A 25,232-nucleotide genomic window follows, 5' to 3' on the forward strand; every position below is an offset into this window, starting at 1 on the left:
GTAGTAGGGGACATGTAATTTTAATTCCCACTCAGCCTATACGCTTTGGTAAATTCTTGAACCTTTTTCAATTTCCTCACTTGTAAAGTAGGAATAACAAATAGTATCTAAAGTATAAGGTTATAATGAAGTGAACATTTACATAAAATCATGAGTACAGGACTTGAGGCATCCCTATGCTTAATAAACACTGTAGTTATTACAGTTAAAATATGACCAATGAGAGAATGCCTTCATAGTGGAGGTGCCAGAAAGATAGGTAGCATTTCTGAGACCGGGATCCCGGGAGGTAGAAGAGGCTTGCCTTCTCTACTTGGGGGAGCAGGTCTACCCCAGGTAGTTCCCTGCCTCGTGATTTACCTCTAGTGATTGGTAAAAATTCTAATTCCGAGGCACATTCCCAGCAGGGGCCCCAGAATCTGCATTTGTGTCAACGTCTCCACAGGCATACTGAAGTCTTAAGTCTGGTGGGCAGCGGTACGGTGACGGTGGTCGCGGCTGCAGCGCCGGTTTGACCTGCGGGGGGCGGCCGAGGGGCCGGGGCGGTCACGGCGTCTGCGCACAGCCCTTCTCTCGCCGAGGCCTCTCCGCCCGATCCGCCCGGCTCAGCTGACAGCTCCGAAGACGGAAGAGGCGGTCCGCCGGTTGAGCTGGGCGTCTCCAGGAGGGGGCAGCGAGTGGAGGTGAGGGGACCCGGAGCTAGGTTGGAGGGCGGAACTTTCGAGCCCGGCGCGGTGGGGCAGCCGGAAGGTACGGTAGGAACTGCGCTCCAGGCGCGCGAGGCAGAGAAGGGCGGCCGGGCCCGGACTGCTTGCTTAGCAGGCTTCAACTCCCCGGACCCGGGACCCGGCCCGGCTAAGGTCCCCGGGGTGCCCAGAGGAGGAAGGGGAAGTTCCAGGCCCTGCCCCTTCGGGACCCCTGGGCGGGCTCACACGCGCGCAGCGTCCTCCGTTTCCAAGCGCTGGGGCAGGTAGCGGGGCTCGGGCCTGCCCCCCAGCTGTAGGTGAGTCGCGCAAACAACGACTCCATACGCCCCGCAGTGAGCTGAGGAGACGCGGCAGCGGCATGCTGACCCCCCGGTCCCCCGCCCACGGGCAAAACGTTCATGGTGTGGCCTGAGAGAATGAGTAGGATTTTCCCAGGCTCGAGGGAAACCCGGCGGAGGAGGGGCTTCCCTCACTCTTATAGCGGTTTCCGGTTTGCCTAAAAGTAATATTAAACTTGAATTCTCTCGTCTTGTGACACCGGGGTTTATTCTTGTTCCTGTGTTAACAGCTGAAGAAACAAGGTGGTCTGAATCCCGTTTTATTTTTATATTAGCTCTGTGACCTTGAGCCAGCGTGGACTTAAAATGTCATTTTTCTGTGTATAGTGGAAATAGTAGGACTTTCTTCATGGGGTTGTGGGAATCTAACGGGTTAGTGCATTTAAAGGGCTTACCACAATGCCTGACACGTGGTAAGAGTTCACTCTTTTTGCTGTTATTGTGACGACCAACCCAACGTGCTCCTGGTGGGATGTGGCAGTGCAGTCCCTGAATCTTGATTCTAGTCCCCCATTGCAGCAACCACATCTCACCCCAGTTCAGTTCTCACTTTTTCCAGTGTCTAACCTAAAGCACTGCTAGATTCTGAGAGCAATATACATAGAGGCAAAACGCTTGATCCTTGCCCTTAAGGAACTAATTTAGTCTGGGAGGAGAGGAAGCGCAAGTTGAGAGGAAAAACTAATGCAAGGTGGGGTGTGACAATGTCATAGGAAAGTTACAATAAAAAGTTTTCTGAGTTTTTAAAGGAAGACACGCTAATTGGAAGTTTTATATGGAATAGGGGTTTTGGAGGTGAGTCTTGAAGACTGAATGAATAGAATCAAAGAAATTCATGTCAGCAATTTTAATTAAGGGACTGGGACCCATGGCAGCTTCAGAAGCTGGGGTCTGGTGAGTTGGGTCATAAGGAGCTGCCAATGGGAAACAGCTTGGAGTAGAGTTTCTTAATCCTGGCTGCACATTAGAATAACATGGCGAACTTGGATGACCCATGTCTGATTGAATTGCTCTGGGGTGTAGCCTGGGTATGAATTCATTTCAGCTCATTTATATAGGACTTCCCTGGTGGTTCAGACAGTTAAGCGTCTGTCTACAATGTGGGAGACCCGGGTTCGATCCCTGGGTCGGGAAGATCCTCTGGAGAAGGAAATGGCAATCCACTCCAGTACTATTGCCTGGAAAATCCCATGGACAGAGGAGCCTGGTAGGCTACAGCCCATGGGGTCGCAAAGAGTCGGATACGACTGAGTGATTTTACCTTACCTCATTTATAATGTTTGAACAGGAAGAAACAAAAAGCTTAATTACATTGTCACCATGTTCTACAGGTGGTAAAAAGCATTTACAGTTATGTAAGGTGATGTGAAAAGACTTAATGTATCATACATAATACATAGTAGTACTACTCGATAAATGTAAATTGATCTTAAATTTCATTGTTAACTTATTTGAGAGTCACACATCTGAAAATATGGTTTTAAAATTATTGTTTTATATATTTTGCATATTTTAAGGTATTCATAGCATTCTCCAGAACCCGTCTATGGACCAGTCTCCCTTTCTCCTTTATTCCCTGTTCAAGAAGCCTGGTAGAGCATTTAGAATAGGACTTAAATGTTTGTGTGTGAGCACTTTTATTATTTTGTTTTTAAATACCCTGCTGTCTTCCTTAATCTAACGTTGAGTGTCCCTCTCAGGATTAATTCGTTAGTGGACAAAAGGACAAACTGGAGGGGTAGGAAATGAAGGAATAGAAGAAGTGGAAGAGGAAAGGAAAAAGAAAAACAAGAAAACCGCAGGAAGTGGTTTGTTATGGGGGCATGTTGTGCTGTCATCTATGACTTTGGTGTTCTCAGCTCCTCCCAGGGCTGAAGGCAGGCAGATAAGAAGGGCACTCTGATTATTGGGAACATGCAAATATCCTTTGAACCACATGGCTCAGTTAGGCTGACCTAGGTGATCAATATGCAGCTGTAGATTAGGATTGACTGTGTGTTAGAATGTGCTTGATTTAAGTGGTGGTTGTGGAAATTCAGAATTTAAATTTGGAGAGGATGCTAACACCATCTTTTGTATTTTTTTTCTGCAGATGGCAGGGTTTCTCTAGTATATCTAGTATGAGTTCTACATCTTGGCCTTTTATCCACCTTCAGCAGTCTCATCTCCATCATCTTAAGAATAAATGAGATTTGCATGAGTTCCAAACTTGGGGCTGAAGTACAAACTCCAGTGCTGATATCCTTTTCTTCTAGTTGTTATTAACAGGTACTAACTGACCTTAAATAGAATATATCACTGTGTCTTAGGTAGGGACACAGCTTAAGCAGAACCATTATCATCTGCTAGAAAACGTACTTTTTGAAAATGGAATCATTTTAAATGAATTTGAGTTTTGTAGTGTCACTTTTTTATAACATGAAAAACCACATCCTAACTTTTACTTGTGCATTCCAATTTAGAAAATATTTCAGCCAAGAGGGAGCATATTTGCAAATACAGTTACAGTCTAGTATTTTAATCGATAGGATGGTAATTTTTGGTGGTTTTATTAATTTTCACAGATTCTCACACATATTTTTTTGCATGTTTGAATTATCTGACAGTGTGGTGTATCTTTCAGTTGCTGTAATTAAAAAACATTTGTACAGTTTAATTATAGCATATTTTCACTGTTGGTGTTACCTAAAATAATGATAAATCTTAAAATTGATTTGATATTATTTCAAAAATTTAATGTTATTTTGCTGCTTCCACAGTTATCTGTCTGACATGTTATCATCCTTTTAACAGTCTCTAGAGTGGGGTGTTCTCAAGTAGGAGCAATTTTCTTCCCCCTCCCCAGTGGCAGGGGTGGTGGTGGATATTTGGTTATGTCTGGAGATGTTTGTGATCGTCACAACTCTTGAGGAAAAGGGATCCTGTTGGCATCTAGCAGATTGAAGCCAGACATGCAGATTCACGTCCTCTAATGCACAGGGCAGCCTCCCACGACAGTTGTCTGTTCCAAAACATCAGTAGCACTGAGGCTGAGAAAACCTGCTGTAGAGATTCCTGTGGATTTAAAAAATTCACTTATTTTTAAGAAGTATATCAAATATACTTTGACTGCTTTTGTGAGCAAGGCATTTTCCTAAGTTTAGAGAGCAAGTCAAAGTACTTTGTGAATTGTCCTTGAAAAATTTTTTTATTGTGCTTTCTTTTTTCAGTTCAGTTCAGTCGCTCAGTCATGTCCGACTCTTTGTGACCCCATGAATCGCAGCACGCCAGGCCTCCCTGTCCATCACCAACTCCCGGAGTTCATTCAAACTCATGTCTGTCGAGTCGGTGATGCCATCCAGCCATCTCATCCTCTGTCGTCCCCTTCTCCTCCTGCCCCCAATCCCTCCCAGCATCAGGGTCTTTTCCAGTGAGTCAACTCTTCGCATGAGGTGGCCAAAGTATTGGAGTTTCAGCTTTAGCAGCAGTCCTTCCAATGAACACCCAGGACTAATCTCCTTTAGAATGGACTGATTGGATCTCCTTGCAGTCCAAGGGACTCTCAAGAGTCTTCTCCAACACCACAGTTCAAAAGCGTCAATTCTTCGGCGCTCAGCTTTCTTCACAGTCCAACTCTCACATCCATACCTGATCACTGGAAAAACCATAGCCTTGACTAGACGGACCTTTGTCGGCAAAATAATGTCTCTGCTTTTGAATATGCTGTCTAGGTTGGTCATAACGTTCCTTCCAAGGAGCAAGCGTCTTTTAATTTCATGGCTGCAGTCACCATCTGCAGTGATTTTGAAGCCCAAAAATAAAGTCAGCCACTGTTTCCACTGTTTCCCATCTATTTCCCATGAAGTGATGGGACCAGATGCCATGATCTTCGTTTTCTGAATGTTGAGCTTTAAGCCAACTTTTTCACTCTCCTCTTTCACTTTCATCAAGAGGCTTTTTAGTTCCTCTTCACTTTCTGCCATAAGGGTGGTATCATCTGTATATCTGAGGTGATTGATATTTCTCCAGGAAATCTTAATTCCAGCTTGTGCTTGTTCCAGCCCAGCGTTTCTCATGATGTACTCTGCATAGACGTTAAATAAGCAGGGTGACGATATACAGCCTTGACGTACTCCTTTTCCTATTTGGAACCAGTCTGTTGTTTCATGTCCAGTTCTAACTGTTGCTTCCTGACCTGCATACAGATTTCTCAAGAGGCAGGTCAGGTGGTCTGGTATTCCCATCTCTTTCAGAATTTTCCACAGTTTATTGTGATCCACACATATCATACCTAACTGAAAAAGTCAGCAATTATAAGAACCACAGCTGTCCTTTTTGAAAAAGGCTGTTACTGTGATGATCTACTGGGATATTAGATATGCCTGTCACTTTTAGTTAGATAGAAAACTGAGAATATTGATTAATTCTTTGCAGTTGTTTTTGAGGAACTTTCTTTTGGGGGGAGTGGGTTTGTTGGGGGGAGGGCCATTAGACTTTTCCAGACTCTGTGCCTTTTCTGTTCTTAACTGACTTGAATGATTATCTTCAGCTCCTCAGAAAATTAAATGTCGTCAGAAGACCGAGAAGCTCAGGAGGATGAATTGCTGGCCCTGGCAAGTATTTATGATGGAGATGAATTTAGAAAAGCAGAGTCTGTCCAAGGTGGAGAAACCAGGATCCATTTGGACTTACCACAAAATTTCAAGATATTTGTGAGCGGTCAGTTAATATTCTCTTAAACAGATTTTTTCTAGATAAAGGTTATTCTCAATTTCTTAGTGTACCCTAAGTTATTTATCATCTTGTGTTTATAGGCATTAGTGATAGATGGTAGTATTACAGATTTAATGCCTGTTTCTGTTTTAATTGAAAATAAAGGGTGAACAATTTTCAATTTAATTCTGCCTTTTTGATCACAAATATTATCCTGCATATTTCATGCTTCCTAATCATCTAACTAGCAGTTCATCAGCCGTGAGTCATTGGCTGTTAAATAGGGGTAATAAAATAGAAAATGAAATAATATATGTGAAAACACTTGGAAAGATTTGGTTGTTGTTAATACTATTTGGTTTCTAGAATCTTTTTAACCACCATAAACACATGACGCTACTACTCTGTGACCTTTTGCTTCAGAAAAAAATTAAAAACTAGTACTTTTGATACTGTATTCACAGAAGACATTATGAACACTTTCTCAATATGTTTCTAGTGTAACAGCCTTAAGTAGAGAAAGTAAGTGTGATAACTGGAAATGAAACTTTGATTGTGAAGGTGTTATGTGTTGTAGCTTGCCCTCAGCCTGAGATCATTGCATTGGCATAAATCCTCCCAACTCTGATTCATTGGAGTTGGCACATTGTCTGAGTAGGTCATGGCCTTTTGATAGAAATAATGTCTTTTTCTCTAGATGGTGTCTTTAATCATCTACTGTAAAAAACAACAAAAGAAAACATTGTGTATTACTTGCTCACTGGTGTTAGGAATTATACTCAGAAGTGTAGCAAGAATAAGTTGTGTATCTTCATTTTAAATTTCATGATGCTTAGTAGATTTTTTTAAGGGGTTATAATATTTTTTTAAGGTGGTGGCTCCAAAGTAAAATTAAGAACAGAAAGTGCTTTGAGGGAGGGTTTTTATCCCCTCAACTGAAGCATTATGTTTTTCTTGAGCACTGCTCAGCAGTAATGGACACTCAGGTGTTGACCAGCTGATCCTTTCTAATCTTTGTTTTTGGTTCAGGCAATTCAAATGAGTGTCTCCAGAATAGTGGCTTTGAATACACCATTTGCTTTCTGCCTCCACTTGTGCTGAACTTTGAACTGCCACCAGATTATCCATCCTCCTCCCCACCTTCATTCACACTTAGTGGCAAATGGCTGTCACCAACTCAGGTTAGACCCGAAACTTAATTTCTATCCATTTTTAGAAACTTAAAAAATCATCTTTAATTGAAGACTCCCTTGATGATCTTGAATTCAGTGCATGAAGAACAAATGGGTTTGATGTTGTAATTGTTTCCCCTTCATGAATTATAATGTTAATAAGTTGAAAATGTTTGGTGTTTTAGAAAGGAATGGCAATAATTAGAATGATTAATCACTTTGAATTGCAGTAGGAGTAATTTTTAATCAAGTATATTGTTTCTATCCTTTTCTTGGTATTTTCCCATTTAATCTGTATTGTAATGGAGACTATAGGTCCTCCTCATTTTCCTCAGATGTTGCTATTGCTTTTTATTTTTCTTATCCATTCCTTAAATGAAAGATTTAATTGTAATTAGGACTAAAATTGAGGTAATGTACCTATAATAAACGTTCCTTAAGAACGCATAAGAGCGCTTTTGTATGTAGAAGTCTGTATATTAGCAACAGTTGTTGACTGCGCTCACATAATGTGAATGCACACAGAAATGCATATGATTCCTATAGATATCTCATTAAGGCTTGAGATCTGATATCACGAGCTTTCATTTCCTCTGCGTTGTATATCCTTTTCTACTAACAATGTCATCTCTTGATTGAGACATAAATATGGCTTGAAGCTGATATAATGTATTCTGGAATAGATAATGGATCAATAGCAGTTACTTTTCTAGAAGTCATGATGAAGATTGATAGGCTGATGTATTAAGACAAAAGCTGTCAGAGTTACTTGACCTCAAGGAACAGCTTGTCAGTTTTTCTTTATTGGTCATGTAATTCTCATTCCCACCACTGTGCGTTCATCACCAGGCTGATCCTTAGATGAGAGTGCATTTGTAAAATTGAACTTCGAGTTTAAAAACAAAGTTAAAGTTTTAAAAAGAATAATACATGTAGAATAAAAAGGAGTTTCACCTTGCATTTTAACATCTTTGTCAGAGGTAACACATGCAAGACAGTGGATTATTTACATTTAGATCACTGAGAGTTGACTAAATTATCTAGACATTTATAGTCCCATTTCTCCAGAGAGCTCTTGATACTTTATGTTCATGCATGTATACGTATGTACAGTTGCAGATTCCAACCAAATAGCATCTACTTAATGCTGGCTTTTAAGGTGTAGGGAGAAGAGAGTTGCTCATTATTTTATGTTACATAGCTAAAATTACAGTAGGACTCTCTGTCAAGTAAATTTTTGTCCAGATAATTGACATTTTAATCTGTCTCTTATGCTGCTCCTTCCTTCAATTCTTGTTTGTTACTGGGCCCTGATTCCTTGGCTTTATGAATTGCTCCTGTTAATAATGAAGTTGACTCATGGACCTGTTCCTCACTGAATCTGATTGATAGATAGAACTGGGTTTAGTTTTCTAGTATTTTCCTTATTTCTTTTTCAGTATATATACACACAGTGTCTTTCATGCTCTTCTCTTTCTGCCTCCCTCGTTCCTCACATGTACGTACATCTCAGATACCTCTTTTGAGAAGGGACTAGAGAAGAAAAGAGGATGGAGGAGGGTGACTTCTTGCTTGGATTTGGTGACTCAAACATTCAGAGCTTTCTTTTAGTATTTATTACATTTTAAAGATTTCATCCGGTTTCTTATTGATCATGAAAGCACATTTATGCAAATGTGTAAAAGCATTTGTTGTCCAGTCTTGAACAGTCAGTGTTTAATTTTGTGCCCATATAGAATTTAGTGAATAGCACTACGCAGTGTAAGGAAGAGAATGTGGTTCTTTTTCACTTCAAATGTCAAATTTACAAAATTTATTTGCATCTGGAAGGCTTATTCTTTGATGTTTACCTAAAAAGAAAAGCTGCTTATGAACCTGAGCTCTACTTAAAAATCTTATATTTGCCTTTCAAATTGAACAGACCAGTTTTAAAGGAGGAAAAGTCAAAATAGTTTAACGTTTGATTGCTTAACTTAGGAAAAATGTGAGCTTTGCCCATGGGAGTCAAATCATGTTAAGGGCTTGTAATCATATCCAGATTCAATATCAGTCTGCTTTCCTTTATTTACCAGGATCTGGTGTAATCTCAGATTGCTTAGTTAAAATCAGCTTATAAATTGGAATAACAAGGACTATGAGATTAGATTCTGTTAGTGATTTTTTTCACATAAGTTGACTTCTTGATACAGTTGAAAGAATTAATTTTAAAGCTTGGATGGTATTTTTAAGTTGTTTTTTGCTAATCTTTATTGTAGGGTACCAACAGGGCTAGTACTCCAAAGGAATAGAAATAGTTCATTTTAAAACTAGATCTCTTCTCCTACATGAGATAGATAGCAATACTAAAGTAAAGAAAAATAAAGAACAGAAAAAGTCCTCCATTTCAGTAGCCCATATGTAAACCTTGTTGTACATCTGGTAGACTCTTAACTGTTTCTCTTGTTTTATGGAACTTCTTTTAGCTTCTGACCTTGTGTCTATGGCTCATGTTGCTGAATAGTTTAAGAAGTACTTTGATAAGAACACTGATGCTATTATGCAGCACAGTTTATCACAGAAGTGAAAAGAATACTTTCTACTTCCTAACAGGAAGTAGAAAGGTCTAAATTCAAAAGATTTCAAGGGAAATTAGGAGTTGACAGCATCATCATCTTTCCAAACTCACTCACTAACATCCTCATGTGTTTTTCCCCTAGCTATCTGCTCTCTGCAAGCACTTAGACAACCTGTGGGAAGAACACCGTGGCAGCGTGGTCCTGTTTGCCTGGATGCAGTTTCTTAAGGAAGAGACCTTAGCGTACCTGAATATTGTCTCTCCTTTTGAACTCACGATGGGTTCTCAGAAAAAGGTTCAGAGAAGGATGGCTCAAGCTTCTTCCAACACAGAGCTAGATTTTGGAGGAGCCACTGGATCTGACATAGACCAAGAGGAAGTTGTGGACGAGAGAGCCGTGCAGGACGTGGAATCATTGTCGAGTCTGATCCAGGAAATCTTGGACTTTGATCAAGCTCAGCAGATAAAATGCTTTAATAGTAAATTGTTCCTGTGCAATATCTGTTTCTGTGAGAAACTGGGTAGTGAGTGCATGTACTTCTTGGAGTGCAGGCATGTGTACTGCAAAGCCTGTCTCAAGGACTACTTTGAAATCCAGATCAGAGATGGCCAAGTTCAATGCCTCAACTGCCCAGAACCCAAGTGCCCTTCAGTGGCCACTCCTGGTCAGGTAACTCTTCACTCTGCTGACAGCTGCTCCCTAATTCTCTCACAACTCTCCAAAGGGAAGCATTCTCTCAGGAACTTCTTGATAGGGCTCATCAGGACAGTCTGAGGCCTTGGAGCCAGCCCACCAGTTTTATTGTGTCCATGATCTTTATTTAAACAAATGTAAACGCTCCCTTTGCTGGCTTTGGTGTCCCTTGGCAAGGATGAGCATTAAAAAAATAATTCTGGTGATTTACTCTATATTATCTGCTAGAAGGGGGAACTACTACCCAGTCTGTGTGAGGTTGGGATCTGGAGGGGTTATCCCTTGGGATGATTAACCAAATGTGTACAGACTTTAAAGATAGCCTGCTTGGTTGTTTCTTCTTTTTTTTTTTTTTTAAATCAGCTCCTTTGAGGCATAAATGTACTCATTTAAAGTGTACATTTTGCTTAGTTTTGACAAATGGGTAGACCCATGTAACCACTGTCTCAGTCAAGATATAAACTTCCCATACTAGCTCGGTTGGTAAAGAATCTGCCTACAAAGCAGGAGACCCTGGTTTGATTCCTGGGTCACAAAGATCTGCTGGAGAAGGATAGGCTACCCACTCCTGTATTCTTGGGCTTCCCTTGTGGTTCAGCTGGTAAAGAATTCACCTGCAATACGAGAGACCTGGGTTTGATCCCTGGGTTGGGAAGACCCCTGGAGAAGAGAAAGGCTACCTACTCCAGTGTTCTGGCCTGGAGAATTCCATGGATTGTACAGTCCATGGGGTCGCAAAGAGTCCGACATGACTGAGCCACTTTCACTCACTCATTCACTCATACTTGGTTTGATTTTGAAGTGAGATAGAGGATTTAATTTTCTTTTTTTTTTTAATCTAACTTTATTTATTTTAATTGGAGGCTAATTACTTTACAATATTGTGTTGGTTTTGCCATACATTGACATGAATCCTCCACGGGTATACATGAGTTCCTCATCCTGAACCCCCCACCCACTCCCTCCCCATCCCATCCCTCTGGGTCATCCCAGTGCACCAGCCCCAAGCACTATGTATCATGCATCGAACCTGGACTGGCTATTTGTTTCACATATGATAATGTGCATGTTTCAATGCCATTCTTCCAAATCATCCCACCCTTGCCCTCTCCCGCAGAGTCCAAAAGACTGTTCTATACATCTGTGTCTCTTTTGCTGTCTCGCATACAGGGTTATCGTTATTATTTTCTGTTCATCTGGTTTTTATGCTTGCTTCCTAAAGATCTCCCTTAGGATCAGAACTGGTTGGGAAATCATCAAACTTAACGATGTTTCACATTTCCCTCCAGGTCAAAGAGCTAGTGGAAGCAGAGTTGTTTGCCCGTTATGACCGCCTTCTCCTCCAGTCCACCTTGGACCTGATGGCCGATGTGGTGTACTGCCCCCGCCCATCCTGCCAGCTGCCTGTGATGCAGGAGCCTGGCTGTACCATGGGCATCTGCTCCAGCTGCAATTTCGCCTTCTGTACCCTGTGCAGACTGACCTACCACGGGGTCTCTCCATGTAAGGTGACAGCAGGTAGGTTGTAACCGTGTGAACTCAGTCTCCCAGCCCTCCCCCACCCCCTAGAAAAGAGACTTACCGCTTCAATTCTTAATTTGGAAGAATTGTGTTCTTCTTTGTTGGTTCAACAGATATTTTTATGTCAGTTACTGCCTACATTCTGGGAATATAGCAGTGACCAAATGCCCTCATGGAACTTACATTCTAATGGGGGAGACAGGCAAACCCAATAAATAAGAATATGAGATAGTGGTAAATGCTGAAGAGGAAAAAAAAAAGAAAAGCAGAGACAAGCTATGAAGTGTTCTGAAGGGGAAGATGTTTGGGATTTTATTTAGAAAAACCCAGTGGAGGCAAAGTGGTTTGAGTAGACTTGAAAGAAGTAAGGAAACAAACCATGCAGATATCAAGGGGGAGCATTCCATGGAAGGAATGACAGGGTAATTTCTATCGATGAATATGGAATAATGTAGATGCTGGCAAATACAGAGCATCTAAGCTATCACTGTTGTTTCCATGATGCACACGTTTGATCAAGTGCTTTCTCAGTGAGCTCAGGAGGGCTCAGAATCTTCCTCAACCCAGTGCTTTAGAAAGCCACCCTCTATTGAGGTAGGCACAGGAAGTGAAACCTGTTAGCCATTTCTGGTTTAGATAAGGATTGAGAAATCATGCCCTTGACATCAATTGGACTACTCTGGTGACTTAGTGTTTCTCAAACTAACAGGGCTGATGATAATAGCTACTTCATAAGATTATTGTAATTTTGAAATGACCTATTGTAGTGCTGCTCAGAGTTGTTATAGTTGTTATACTGGTCAGTGACAGGGTAAATACAGAAATTGAGAGTCAGGGTTTAAAACTTTTATAGCAATTTCATTATTGCTGGCCACTGACTAAATTTTATGTCAGTCAAACACAAAAATTTAGGCTTATATTTTTGTCTTTTTATGCATTTTTATAATAATTCATTTGATTATATTTTGCAAAAGTATTGGTCCTTGACAGAGTGGGAGGAAAAAGCTGGTTCTTCACTGAAATTTGAGAATGGGCATTTTGCATGTGAAATGCAAAATGGTAACTATTTTTTAAAAATTTGTGTATTATTTATTATTAAAGTATAATTAATGTATAATTTGTGCTAATTTTTTCTGTATAGCAATGTGATTCATTGCTGTACAGAATATATGTACATTCTTTTTTATATTTTTTCCATTATGATTTATCACAGGATGTTGAACACAGTTCCCTGTGCTATACAGTAGGACCTTGTTTATCCATTCATATATAACAGTTTGCATAACCCCAACCTCCCCAATCCATTCCACTCCTGGTTTCCTTGGCAACTGCCAGTCTGTTCTGTATGTCTACAAGTCTGTTCTTGTTTTGTAGATAGGGTCATTTCTGTCATATTTTGGATTCCACATATAAGTGGTATCATATGGTATTTGTCTTTTTCTTTATGACTTTACTAGTAGGATAATCTCTAGCTGCATCGACGTTACTGCAGATGGCTTTATTTCATTATTTGTTACGGCTGTGTAGTATTCCTTCGTATGTATGTACCACATCTTCCTTACTCATTCATCTGTTGATGGACATTTAGGTAGTTTCCATGTCTTAGGTATTATGAATAGTGCTGCTGTGAATATAGGAGTGCAGCTATATTTTTGAATTATAGTTTTATGTGGATATTTACCCAGGAGTAGGATTCCTGGATCATTTGGTAATTCTATTTTTCGTTTTCTAAGGAACATCCAAAGTGTCTTCCATAGTGGCTGCACCTTTTACAGTCCCATCAACAGTGTAGGAGGATTCCCTTTTCTCCACACCCTCTCCAGCATTTGTTATTTGTAGATTTTTTAATGATGGCCGTTTTCACCTATGTTAGGTGGAACCTCATTGTAGTTTTGATTTGTAGTTCTCTAATAATTAGTGGTATTGCACATCTTTTCTGTACCTCTTGGGCCATCTGTTTGTCTTCTTTAGAGAAATATCTATTTATTAATAGTTATTTTGCCCATTTTTCCATTGAGTTGTTTGTTTTTGTTGTTGAACTGTTTTGTTGTATGAACTGTTTGTATATTTTGGAAATTAAGCCCATGTCAGTTGCATCATTTGCAAATACTTTCTTCCAAACCATCTCTTTTTATTGATGGTTTCCTCTGCTGAACAAAAGCTTGTAAGTTTGATTAGGTCCCATTTGTTTATTTTTGCTTTTATTTCTATTACCTTGGTCAGAAAATGTTTTGCCTCTGTCCTCTTCTGAAAGTTTTATGGTGTTATGTGTTAGATTTAAGTCTTCAAACCACAAAATGGTAACTGTTAATGCCAGTATTGCTATAGTTACTGATTGTTAGCAGAGTGTCATCTCCAAGAGAGGACCCTGACAGGAGAATGAGTAAATGGAGTATTTCCAGTCACCTGTGGCAGAGTCTTGTAGAGGTTATGGGCAGATGGGATGGAGAACTCACCAGAGTATAATATAAGCCTTTACTTGAGACTTTGGTATCCTTATCATTGAGAGGCTGAAGTACCTTCCAGGTATTTCACAGTGTTTGGGGAAGAAATCAAAGATAGACTTGGGGGCTGCAGCAAAATTGGGAATCTCTTTCTTATTCTCTATATGTTAGATATTACCATAAAAAATATATGATACACTAATAATTTTATTATTTTGAGAACATTAGAGCAGCAACCTCTGTCCTTAAGATGTCTTGGAATACAGAAATGCTTTGAACTAGTAGAGGAAATACAAATGACAGGATTTAAAAATACATGTCTGCTGCATGTCAGTAGAAGTGTTAAAGTCATGGGAATGAACAATACAGAGAAAGGATACATAGGTGAAGGAAAAGTGCAGTTATAATTCTGCTCCAGAAGTTGTCTACTTCTAAATAGTATGAGGAAGGTAAAATAATAAAAGAGCCAGAACATTGTTGAGAGAGGTCTTTAATTAATTGTGTTGAAAAGGTAAGGTAATAGAATTGTGAGCAAAAGCCTTTGTTGACAAATAAAGCCTTTGGAAATAGCTGCCCATTCCATTTGAGTTAAGTGATAAAGCAGTAGAAACCAGATTGATGAGTATTAAGCAGAAAAGTTGGTAGAAAGGACTTTTCCTTTATCTGTTGGTGGTAAATTTTATTCACTGGCTTTTTTCTTATATATGCAGAATTGAACTGTTGGTCTTTGTCCTTAAATCAAAGGTGCTTTTGTTTAGTTTGGCAGGTCTTGTTATTAAATGGTGAATGATGCTGACTTAGTAGAAAATCAGCGTCTGTTTCAACCTTTGTGTCATTTGATAAGTCAGCCTTTAAACTGTACTACTAGTTGTACTATTTGCACAAAAATATCAACATTAATAAGTTAAAATCAAAGAGAAAAGGTAAACTATTATTCTGTCACATTTAAGAAGTCCAGCTTTTCTACTTGGAGAATTCCTGTCTGTTCTTTGTCTTTCATGCATGTGTAGTTTTTACCTAGTTACAACCTAAATATTCTTTTTGCTGGCTTCTGTAATGAGTATTTTAATTGAATTGTAGCCATCCTAATTATAAGTTTTAATAACTAAACATTATGTCATTAAGTGGTTCCACACATAATTATTCCCTTGGACATTTAATTTGTTTGCCATTGTTATATGTGTTATATGCGTCTCTTTGCATATAATTTTACTTTGGATTAATTCCTTATGATAAAATCCCAAGAATAACATTATTAAATAATAATATTGAATAGTCAAAGGTTATGATCATTTTTAATGATTTTTAATGAGCTTTACAAGTTGTATAAAAGTTAATTTTCCATTTCACCTTCTAGAGAAATTAATGGACTTACGAAATGAGTACCTGCAAGCAGATGAGGCCAATAAAAGATTTTTGGAACAGAGGTATGGTAAGAGGGTGATTCAGAAGGCACTGGAAGAGATGGAAAGTAAGGAGTGGCTAGAAAAGAACTCAAAGAGCTGCCCATGTTGTGGAACTCCCATTGAGGTAAAAGTCTGGGGACAGACTTGGAGGCCTGCCTACTTGCCAAGCATGTTATGATTTCCTCAAGAAGCCTTTTAATTTTGAACTAATTAAGAAAACGTATTTTGGTATTTATTAAACCTTCTTGGAAGATTCAAATTTGCTACTAATTATTGTTATTGATATTAAATATATTAGACTTCCCTTTTCAGAGTGCTTTCATACAGTGATGGTTTTTCTCACCTTGTATCTGCCTCAAAATTTAATGAGTTATGAGGAGGCCATGCTAGGACTACAGTCAACTCAACTCATGTATGTTATTTTTTTTTAAAAAACAGGCTGACTTCTCAAAACTATTTATCCTGGAATTTAACACATCTTTTTAACAAGTTCCTGCTTACGAAATACAGATATAAGTCAAAACAGATAGATAAATCTATTGTTTCTTGACAAAACCTTAATATATTTTAAAATGAAAATATATGTCTTTGCATTTGATTCTGTTTTTCCAGTCCGTTATATCTGAGCTAACCTGGATGATGATGCCTCAATTACTTCATTAAGGAAACTAGCCTTCTATTTAACCACTTTGACATGCCTCAGCTCTGATAGAATGGGAGACTTGGGTACCAAATGTTTACTAAGATTTAGGTAAAAAGTGTAAATCCCACATATTAAAGGCAAACATTTTCATAATCAGTCTAACTACATAATTCACCTATACATGTTTGGTTTGTATTTACTGTTTATCAGAAGAGATTTTGCTTAGTATCGAAGTATTTCCTGTATTTCACTTGTAATGCCAAAGAGTTTAGGCATTAATATCAGTGTGTGTTAGCCTGTGTTTCTCAACCCTGCATTAGAAAAGGGAGACGATAAGGAGAATGTTGCACCAAATCATTTTGTCAAGTGCATTTCTCTTTTGCTTTTACAGCCTTGATATTTTTCTCTTTCCCACCAGAAATTAGATGGATGTAACAAGATGACATGTACTGGCTGTATGCAATATTTCTGCTGGATTTGCATGGGTTCTCTTTCTAGAGCAAACCCTTATAAACATTTCACTGATCCTGCTTCCCCGTGTTTTAACCGGTATGTATTCCCAGAACTCCTACTTTCAGCAGTTTTTTGGTACTTGATTTGCAGACCACAAGCCCAGGAAGTTTTATCTCTGTTTATTTAGAGAATTTTCTTATATTTTTAAATATTTTCTTTTATATATTTTTCATATTTTTCTTTCATATATTTTGTCATATATGCATTTTCTTGAAAATGAGTTTTATGATGAAAATGTACTATCTGAAGATTTTCTTTAATTAATTATCCTCCTCAACTTTTTTAGTGAAAAATTTCAAACATATGGAAGAGTTGAAAGGATAGGACTATGATATCTTTCACCAAAATGAACAATTGATAATATTTACCATATTTGTTTTCTAAATTTATTGCTTAACTACTTGGCCATAAGTTGGAGATATGATGCATCGTCTCTATATACGTCCACACATCTTTCCTAAGATAAGGAAAGTTTTGTACATAACAGTAATACCTCAAAAAATTTAACAATGGCGTACTGTCATCTAATAAAATATTTAAGACTTATCAACTATTCCCAAAAATATCTTTTAAAGCTGTTTTATTATACCAGGATCTAATCAAGTTTAATTATTTTATTTGATTCTGTTTCATAATAGAGAAAAGTATTACCCACCTTTTGTTTGTCTGTACTGAGCGGAACGTTGACCTTTTGAAGAGTCCAGGCTGTTGTCCTATATAACCTTACCTGCTGGAGTTCTGTTTCTCCATGGTGCCTTTTAGTTTGTTTCTCTTTGCTCTCTATTTTCTGTAAAGTGGAAGTTAGCTGTAGAATGCAGTTTGATTAGATTTAGAGTAACATTTTTGACAGGAATACTTAACAAGAGGTGGTGTACTTCATGTTGTATCACATCAGATCCATAATGTCAGGCTGTCTCACTATTAGCATGATGTTCAGTTCTATCATTTGTTCCGTTGTAAAGGTAAGGTTTTTCTTCTGTTGTCAGTGAGTGATCTGTGGGATGATTCCTTGGCACAATGTGAATATCCTATTCTCCACCAGCTTCAGTTTCAATATCAGTTGATAATCTTTGTTAATAGACATCTGTGGGTACCTACAGTCAGTTCTTGACATTATGAAACTATGAGTTGAATAAACCAGCTCTGCCTATGAACCACTGGAAATGAAAGTGTTGAAAATACAAATTTTAAGTAACATAAGAGGAGGAAAAGAAATTGGGCAACTGTAAAACATTCTACTAGTGGAGAGTACAAGCACGGTGAAGATGGAAAGGATGGAGTGATTAGTATGTAGTAAAGTTACAGTGTTTTGAAGGAGTGCAGCTTCTTGACTGCCTGAATTTTTCAGTCTTGACTTATTCTACATATTATACACATTAGTGTCAGTTTTTGTGATACCTGTCTCCCATTATTGTTTCTCCTTGGCCCTTGAGAGTTGTCTGGATCCTTAAAAAAGGGTTGTTATTTCAGCCCTTCCCAGTAGAATAATTAAAGGAAAGGAAAAGATATTATCAGAATAGTGCAGAACATATATTTGAAAAAAGGAAAGAAATTATACTCAGTTTCTGTCAGGTATATTAAAATGTACCTTGTTTTATGCTTCCAGGTTGTTCCATGCTGTGGATGTTAATGGAGATATTTGGGAAGATGAGATTGAAGACTAGTTAACTTCTACTGCTCAAGATATGGAAGTGGAATGGTTTGCCCTAATCTTTTGTCAAGTATACAGAGTAACTTTGCAGGGTGCCGTTGATTTAGTCTTCCTATGTAGAAGATATGGAAGAACAAGGTTTTATTTTCATGTGGTACTACTGATTAAGGCACATGTATACATTTTTTCATTGCAGCATAATTGAGGAAGTATTAAGCCAAAGGTTCAGAAAATGAAAACTAGAAAATATTAAATATTACAATGTGCCCAAAGCTTTGAATAGTTAAAATTAAATATTTATTTTCTTCTCCAAGCTTTAGGGAAAGAGAGAGGGGTCAAGAGTTAAAGACCTTTTTGTCTCTGAGAAGCATCCCTCTAAGACATTCTGTGGGAGCTCTCTCAGTAGTACTCCTTAACACTTGGGGTAGGTAGAAGCCTTACTAAAATTGTGCCGAGAGCCTGATCTTATTTATTTACTCCGTATTACATTCTTTCCAACCCTTACTCTCTAACTGATTAGATGGCCCCGTGTCATTTTGGTCTGCTGCTTTTCAGAATAGAAATTTACAGATAATTTAAAAAATATTTTTTAGTACGTAAACACTGTAGGTCGCCTAATATATTTATCAGTGGTCTATAGTCCACTGGTTTTGAGCCAAGTCTAGAATTTATTGATAGTGGCTTAGAAGAATTTCAGCCCTTTTAAACTTTCATGCTTCTAGGCAGTAGAGCCTAGATTCAGAACAACTTGCCTTTGCTACCTTTTGTTCTACATTCTCTCCGGTTGACCCTTGCCCTACCTTTCGTTGGTAAGGACAATTTTAATATTAGCTCCAACAGCTCATATTTTTATTTCCCCTGCTGGGATAGGAGAAAGCCTAATATATTCCCAAGCTGAACTTTAATTATCTGCGTTTTGAACACTGCACCACCATAGTTCCAGCGCTAAGTTTCTGAATTCTTTTTAAAAGGGCTTCTCTAATGTGCTATGGAAATTTGTTTTCCTAGCCTCTCTTTTTTTTTTTTTTTGGCATCAGCACTGTTTCAGGGGATGATTTTGGCTTGATACCTAGATCCCTGTTCTTGGGTTTTGTTGGCTTTTTGAAAAATTGTCTTTCCTTATGGTTTGGTGAGTGGGTTGGTAGCAAAATAAGATTTTTGGTAAAAAGGATAGAAGAATTCAGCTAAAGCTGTGAACATGTTCTTTTTTCCTACCTTGTCATTGAAAATTGGGGAATTGCTTTTAACCATTTTATGTGTGTGTATCCAGAGAGCATGGACTGTTTCTGGATTGTCAATGAGGATGCTAAATCTTAAAAATAAAAATTATTTAAAAATTGTCTTACAGTTAGAGCAGAGTTGCTGCTATCTGTTCTGTCACCAAGGCAATGATCACATTTAAAAACTATGTGGTGTATAACACGTATTCTTAAAGTGAGCAGAAGAAAGTCATGGAACAGTGTCTCCTCTTTTACCTAAGCTTGTGACTGAACTTAGATTTGGGGGCCCATATTTTGTTTAATCTACATGGATTCAGCACATTTTATATAAGAACTAAAGTTAACTTAAAAAATAAGTTGAAGATAAGAAATGGAAATGAAAACAACTTAATTATATAGAGTACATACTTGAGAATAGTGGCTCTTCTCAATGACTGGGTAAGAGTTCATTTCATACCTTTCACTGGTAGCCTCTCAGAAGCTCTTAGGTTCATGGGCTAATTGATGTTGCTAGGGGTTATTTGGGTCTGTTGTACATTATGTTAATGATGTATTGAAAGTAGGAAAGACATCTTAGTTTCGTGAAAGAAATGACAGGATTTTTCTCTATGATTTAAAAAAAACACAACAGGTCCTTAGCCTCAAAGACTTGTTTGTTCAACTGAGTGTTTTTTCTTTAGGTACAAGATCTTCACCCTTTAATTTTCACAAAGACAGTAGGACTTATAAAGTCTTATTTTTATTTATTTATTTACTTATAATTTGCCAATCTGACAGGGCAAAATGGCACACAATTAAAAATTTTTTGCCTACACATTGACTACTAATGAGTATAATTTTTGGAAATTTTCATTCTATGAATTGTTGTTAAGTTCCTTTGAATTTTTAAAAATTTTTTATTGGAATATAGTTGATTTACAATATTGTGTTAGTTTCAGGATGAAGGCCTTTTTTACAGTTGGGCTGAGATTTGCCATAAATTGACATGGACCTTATGAGTCCTTTTGATGAGAATGAGAGAGCAGAGGAGGATCCCTTTGAAGATTGCTAAAGCAAGTTTGAAGAGGGTGCATCCCTTGATTTTGTAGAAAAGGTTTGGATCTAGAACTGATAAAACAACCTGCTAAATAACTTTTTAAGTCAATATAAAGCTTTTGTGACTTTTAAAGCGTGGGATTGAATCAACTTAAGGGCCTGCTTTTGTCCCTTGAGGTAAATCTTGTCTCATTCATTATTTCTAAAGTAAACGTTTCGTTTTACAGTAGTTTTAGATTTTCAGAAAAATTGCAAAGATAGTACAGAGTTCCAACCTACTCTACACCCATTCCCTTACTCTTTTTTTTTTTAATGTGGACCATTTTTAAAGTCTTTATTGAATTTGTTACAATATTCTGTTTTATGTTTTGGTTTTTTGGCCTCAGAGCATGTGGAATTTTAGCTTCCCAACCAGGGATTGAACTTGCAAACCCTGCACTGGAAGGTGAAACATTTCCTTATTCTTAACATCTTATATTACTATGATACATTTGTCACAGTTACTGAACAGTGTTATTAACTAGACTCTATACTTCTAATTTCCTTAGTTTTTTTTTTTTCCCCTAGAGACTTTTATCTGTTCCAGGATCCCATTCAGGATACCACATATTACTTTTAGTCATCATGTCTCCTTAGGCTTCTCTTGGCTATCACATTTTTATTAGTAATATTACATAAACATTGTATCTTGATGCACCTGTATTGGTCAGAAGCCAAAAATTTTTTCAGAAGACTGATTACCTGTTGCAGGTTGGCTCAGAAAATCAGTAAAATTCTTTATTGATTGAGGTCTTTTTCTATTTTTTTCTGAGGACACTGGCTATCTCTGGAGTTTTAGGCTGTATGCCTGTTATGGTCAGTTTTCTGCTCATCTTCATGAGGAAATCATTAAACACTGGACAAGTTGATCAGACTTGTGGGTCATCTGGACTCACAGAGGGGCTCTGCACTAGTGTGAGAAGATGAGCCCTGCCACCTCAGCTAAATACTGAATTCAATGAGTGAGCATCTAGGGGCTGCCCCCCTTCCTGTTGAGATGGGTAAGAGAGAAAACAGTTGGCAGCCATATTCCCAGACCTATAGTATTGTCAGCAAGGTCATTTTTTAGTAGAAGAGGATTCTCTTTTTTTTTTTTTTTAATTTCTTTTTGGTTCTCATTTACATTAGAAATTCATTAATATACCTACTTTTCATTTTTAAGAGAAAATTATTCAGATCTGATAATCATAAAGCCCTTCGTGTGGTTGCCTGATTTAGAAGGGAATTTCAAAATTTTGCCTGGAATTTTGGAGAGCCTGCTGCTGCTACTGCTGCTAAGTCGCTTCAGTTGTGTCCAACTCTGTGCGACCCCATAGACGGCAGCCCACCAGGCTCCCCTGTCCCTGAGATTCTCCAGGCAAGAACACTGGAGTGGGTTGCCATTTTCTTCTCCAATGCATGAAAGTGAAAAGTGAAAGTGAAGTTGCTCAGTCGTGTCTGACTCTTAGTGAACCCATGGACTGCAGTCCACCAGGCTCCTCCATCCATGGGATTTTCCAGGCGAGAGTACTGGAGTGGGTTGCCATTGCCTTCTCCATATTAATCTTTAAAGTAAGTCATAAGCATCACCAGCAGGTGGCAATAGTTCCCATGGTATAAATGTAATAACTGGTTATGACAGGAGTAGTATTTTGTTGTAGAAACACATCCCAGATGTATTTCTGAGATTTTAGTTTTTCTCATTATGTTTCATTACAGTTTGTTATACACTTTGTTAGGTAGAATAACATCTGATGATACCAGCAAGGCAGGAACAGCAGTATTACTAAAGACTATACGGCCACTTAAAACTGTACTTGAACCATAGTTGACCTCCAATTGTGATGTGACATTAAAGTGTCACCCCTGATAGTAGTGCTTGCCTGAAACCACTGAAGTGAAGAAATTGTTATATCTGAGTAAGCAAGACCAAGGAATTTTAAACTGTGGTGCCATCTCATATTGATGAGAGTAGCTAAGTAGTGTGTTCCCTGAACTTTGGCTCATTAAAAGTAAACATTGGCCTGCAGGCCAGGTTGAGAGGTTGTGGTCAGAAAGCTGTTTATAATATCAACTTTGAGCACCTATAGTCTAGTGTCTGCATAATTACTCAAGTAGCCTGAAGATTTACCACTCCAAATAGTACTGTATATCTCTGAGCCAGAGGATACTTTGAAGAGTATCGTGCACATTGAAAACTTAGTGAGATTCTGATGCCGAAGTACAAAGTCAGCATAGTTATTTCTTTTCCTTGACTCTTTTTTATTTTCTTCATTGAATCAACAAACTAATATTAATATAACCTGCTGCTGCTGCTGCTGCTAAGTCGCTTCAGTCGTTTCCGACTGTGCTACCCCATAGATGGCAGCCCACCAGGCTCCCCCATCCCTGGGATTCTCCAGGCAAGAACACTGGAGTGGGTTGCCATTTCCTTCTCCAGTGCATGAAAGTGAAAAGTGAAAGTGAAGTTGCTCAGTCGTGCTCAACTCTTAGTGACCCCATGGACTGTAGCCCACCAGGCTCCTTTGTCCATGGGATTCTCCAGGCTAGAGTACTGGAGTGGGGTGCCATTGCCTTCTCTGTAATATAACCTAAATGCATATAAATTTAAGAGATGATTGTGTGTCTTAATTTCAATCCCATTCCAATACAAACTTGTTGTGTTTCCTAGTATTCGTTCACTCATTTAATGAATGTTTATTAACACCTCACAGTAGGCCTTACTATTTTTTTTTTGGAACTGAGAATGTAGCCTTGATTAAAGCAGATATAAATCTCCCTGCTCTTGTAAAACTTAAATTCTGGTGGAAGGAAACAGACACTAAGCAAATTACATGATTTATCAGAAGATAAGCACCATGGAGAAAAGTTGGAAGAAGGAATAGGGGAGGCTATTAAGGGAGGCTGAGTGATGTTGGAATTTTAAAGAGCGGACAGGAGTTCATCAGCATAGCCCTTGAACAAAGGCTTGGCAGTGTGGAAGTGAACCTTGTGGACTATGTGAGAAGAGAGTCCAGGCAAAGAGAATAGCAGAAGCAAAGGCCCTTGGGATAGGAGTGTGTTAGAGGACTCCGAGAATGGCATGGTAGCCAATCAGAACTTAGGCAGATTGAGAAAGGGAGAGTATTAAGAGGTGGGATGGGAGTAGGTGGTGCTGCAGACTGCTTGGGCCTTGGGTGAACTTTGGCTTCTACTCTGAGATGGAAGCCCTTGGAGGATTTTGAAGTGTGATAGTGTCTGGTGTTGAGGGAACAGGGTGAGCAAGGGCAGAAACAGATTAATTAGGAAACGACTGCAGTAACTCAGGTGAGAAGTGCAGGTGCCTTGGACCAGTGTACCAGCACTTGGAATCTTGACAGATGTTCAGATTCTGTACTTCCTTGAAGGTGAAACTCACAGGATTTACTGCTAGATTGGACATACAATGTGAGAAGATGAGACAGCAGAGTCGATTTCTGGGTCTTTGTAAATAGGTGATATGGAGAAACCTATAGGTAGCAGAGGTTTGCCAGAGGACTTGAGTTGTGGACAGATGAATTTACTATGTCTGATGGTTATCTCAGTGGAGATGTTAGGTAGGCAGTTGGATATTCTGCTGTTCAAGGGAGAGATATAAATATGGGAGGCTGGAGGTGTAAATATCAGGCTGGAGATGTAAATATCAGGCTGGAGATGTAAATATGAGAGTCAATGTATAGATGGTATTTAAAGCCGTAAGACTGGATGAAATTACCAAGAGAGTGAGTTTTAAGAGAGAAGAGGTCCAAAGACTGCATCTTATGACACCCCACATGCTAAGAATTCAGGGTGATGATGAGGAACCAGCAAAGGAGACTGAGAGTGACCAGTGAAGTAAGAAAATCAGCAGAGTGTGATGTCCTGGAAGCCACGTCAGATGTGAAGGACAGAGTGGTCGGCTGTGTCAGACACTGCAAATAAATCAAGTAATATGAGCTCTGAGACTTGACTTGGAAATTCATTTAGAGGTCATTGGTGACCTTGACAACTGCTGTTTTAATGGAGGGGATGAAAATCTGGAATGTGTTTGAGAAAGAATGGAGTATCTTCACAGTAATAAAGAAAATGAACAAACTGAAAATCAACTTTTCTTAGCTCCACCAGAGAATTGAGGTCACAGGGCAAACTTCCACAAAAACTAGAAAGACAGGAAAATGCAGAAAATACAGGTCTGCTTACCCAAAGTAGAAGTTGCTGGAGGCAATAATTAGGCTTTAAATGAATTGCTAGGGGGCTGAGTGTGGATTAGTGAGAGTTTAAAACTATGGGGAGCAATTTGTAACACATACCATATAAATTATTACAATTTAAAAAAAGAAACCTCCTGGGAGCTCATTTGAAGGGGACCCACCCATATGTGGGTTTTACCACCAGTAGCTCAACCGTCTTGTCACTCTGAGGATGGCAAAAGAATCTGCTTCTGTCAGGTGTTGGCTGGTGGGAGGCTGGGGGTAGGGGGTGGACTGGAGGGAGTAACTTTTGAAATAACCCCAGAGCTTTGTTTCCAGGTCAGAAGCCTGCCCTCAAGGAAAATTGCTGGTGTTGAAGAGATGAAGCAAGCACCAGAACCAAACTCAGATGTGGCAGAAATTTTAGAATTATCAGA

The 25,232-nt window shown here is 38.7% G+C and overlaps 1 protein-coding gene across 4 annotated transcripts; it reads left to right on the forward strand.

Annotated features, from left to right (window-relative positions):
* The first annotated feature begins 651 nt into the window (after positions 1-651).
* RNF14 (ring finger protein 14) lies at positions 652-19,675 on the forward strand. Of its 4 annotated transcripts, none has more exons than XM_052642889.1 (9): positions 652-683; positions 3,138-3,313; positions 5,574-5,743; positions 6,767-6,918; positions 9,606-10,133; positions 11,447-11,675; positions 15,480-15,652; positions 16,590-16,720; positions 18,291-19,675. In XM_052642889.1, the coding sequence occupies exons 3-9, from the start codon at positions 5,590-5,592 to the stop codon at positions 18,346-18,348; spliced, it is 1,425 nt and encodes a 474-aa protein (XP_052498849.1). In that variant the 5' UTR covers positions 652-683; positions 3,138-3,313; positions 5,574-5,589; the 3' UTR covers positions 18,349-19,675. The 4 variants fall into 4 exon arrangements, with proteins under 4 accessions (XP_052498849.1, XP_052498850.1, XP_052498851.1 ...); XM_052642890.1 differs by lacking the exon at positions 652-683 and adding an exon at positions 699-750; XM_052642888.1 differs by lacking the exon at positions 652-683 and adding an exon at positions 764-1,003.
* Positions 19,676-25,232: the final 5,557 nt, after the last annotated feature.

Source organism: Budorcas taxicolor, chromosome 7 (genome assembly GCF_023091745.1).
Source record: "Budorcas taxicolor isolate Tak-1 chromosome 7, Takin1.1, whole genome shotgun sequence".
In the NCBI taxonomy this organism is placed as follows: domain Eukaryota; kingdom Metazoa; phylum Chordata; class Mammalia; order Artiodactyla; family Bovidae; genus Budorcas; species Budorcas taxicolor.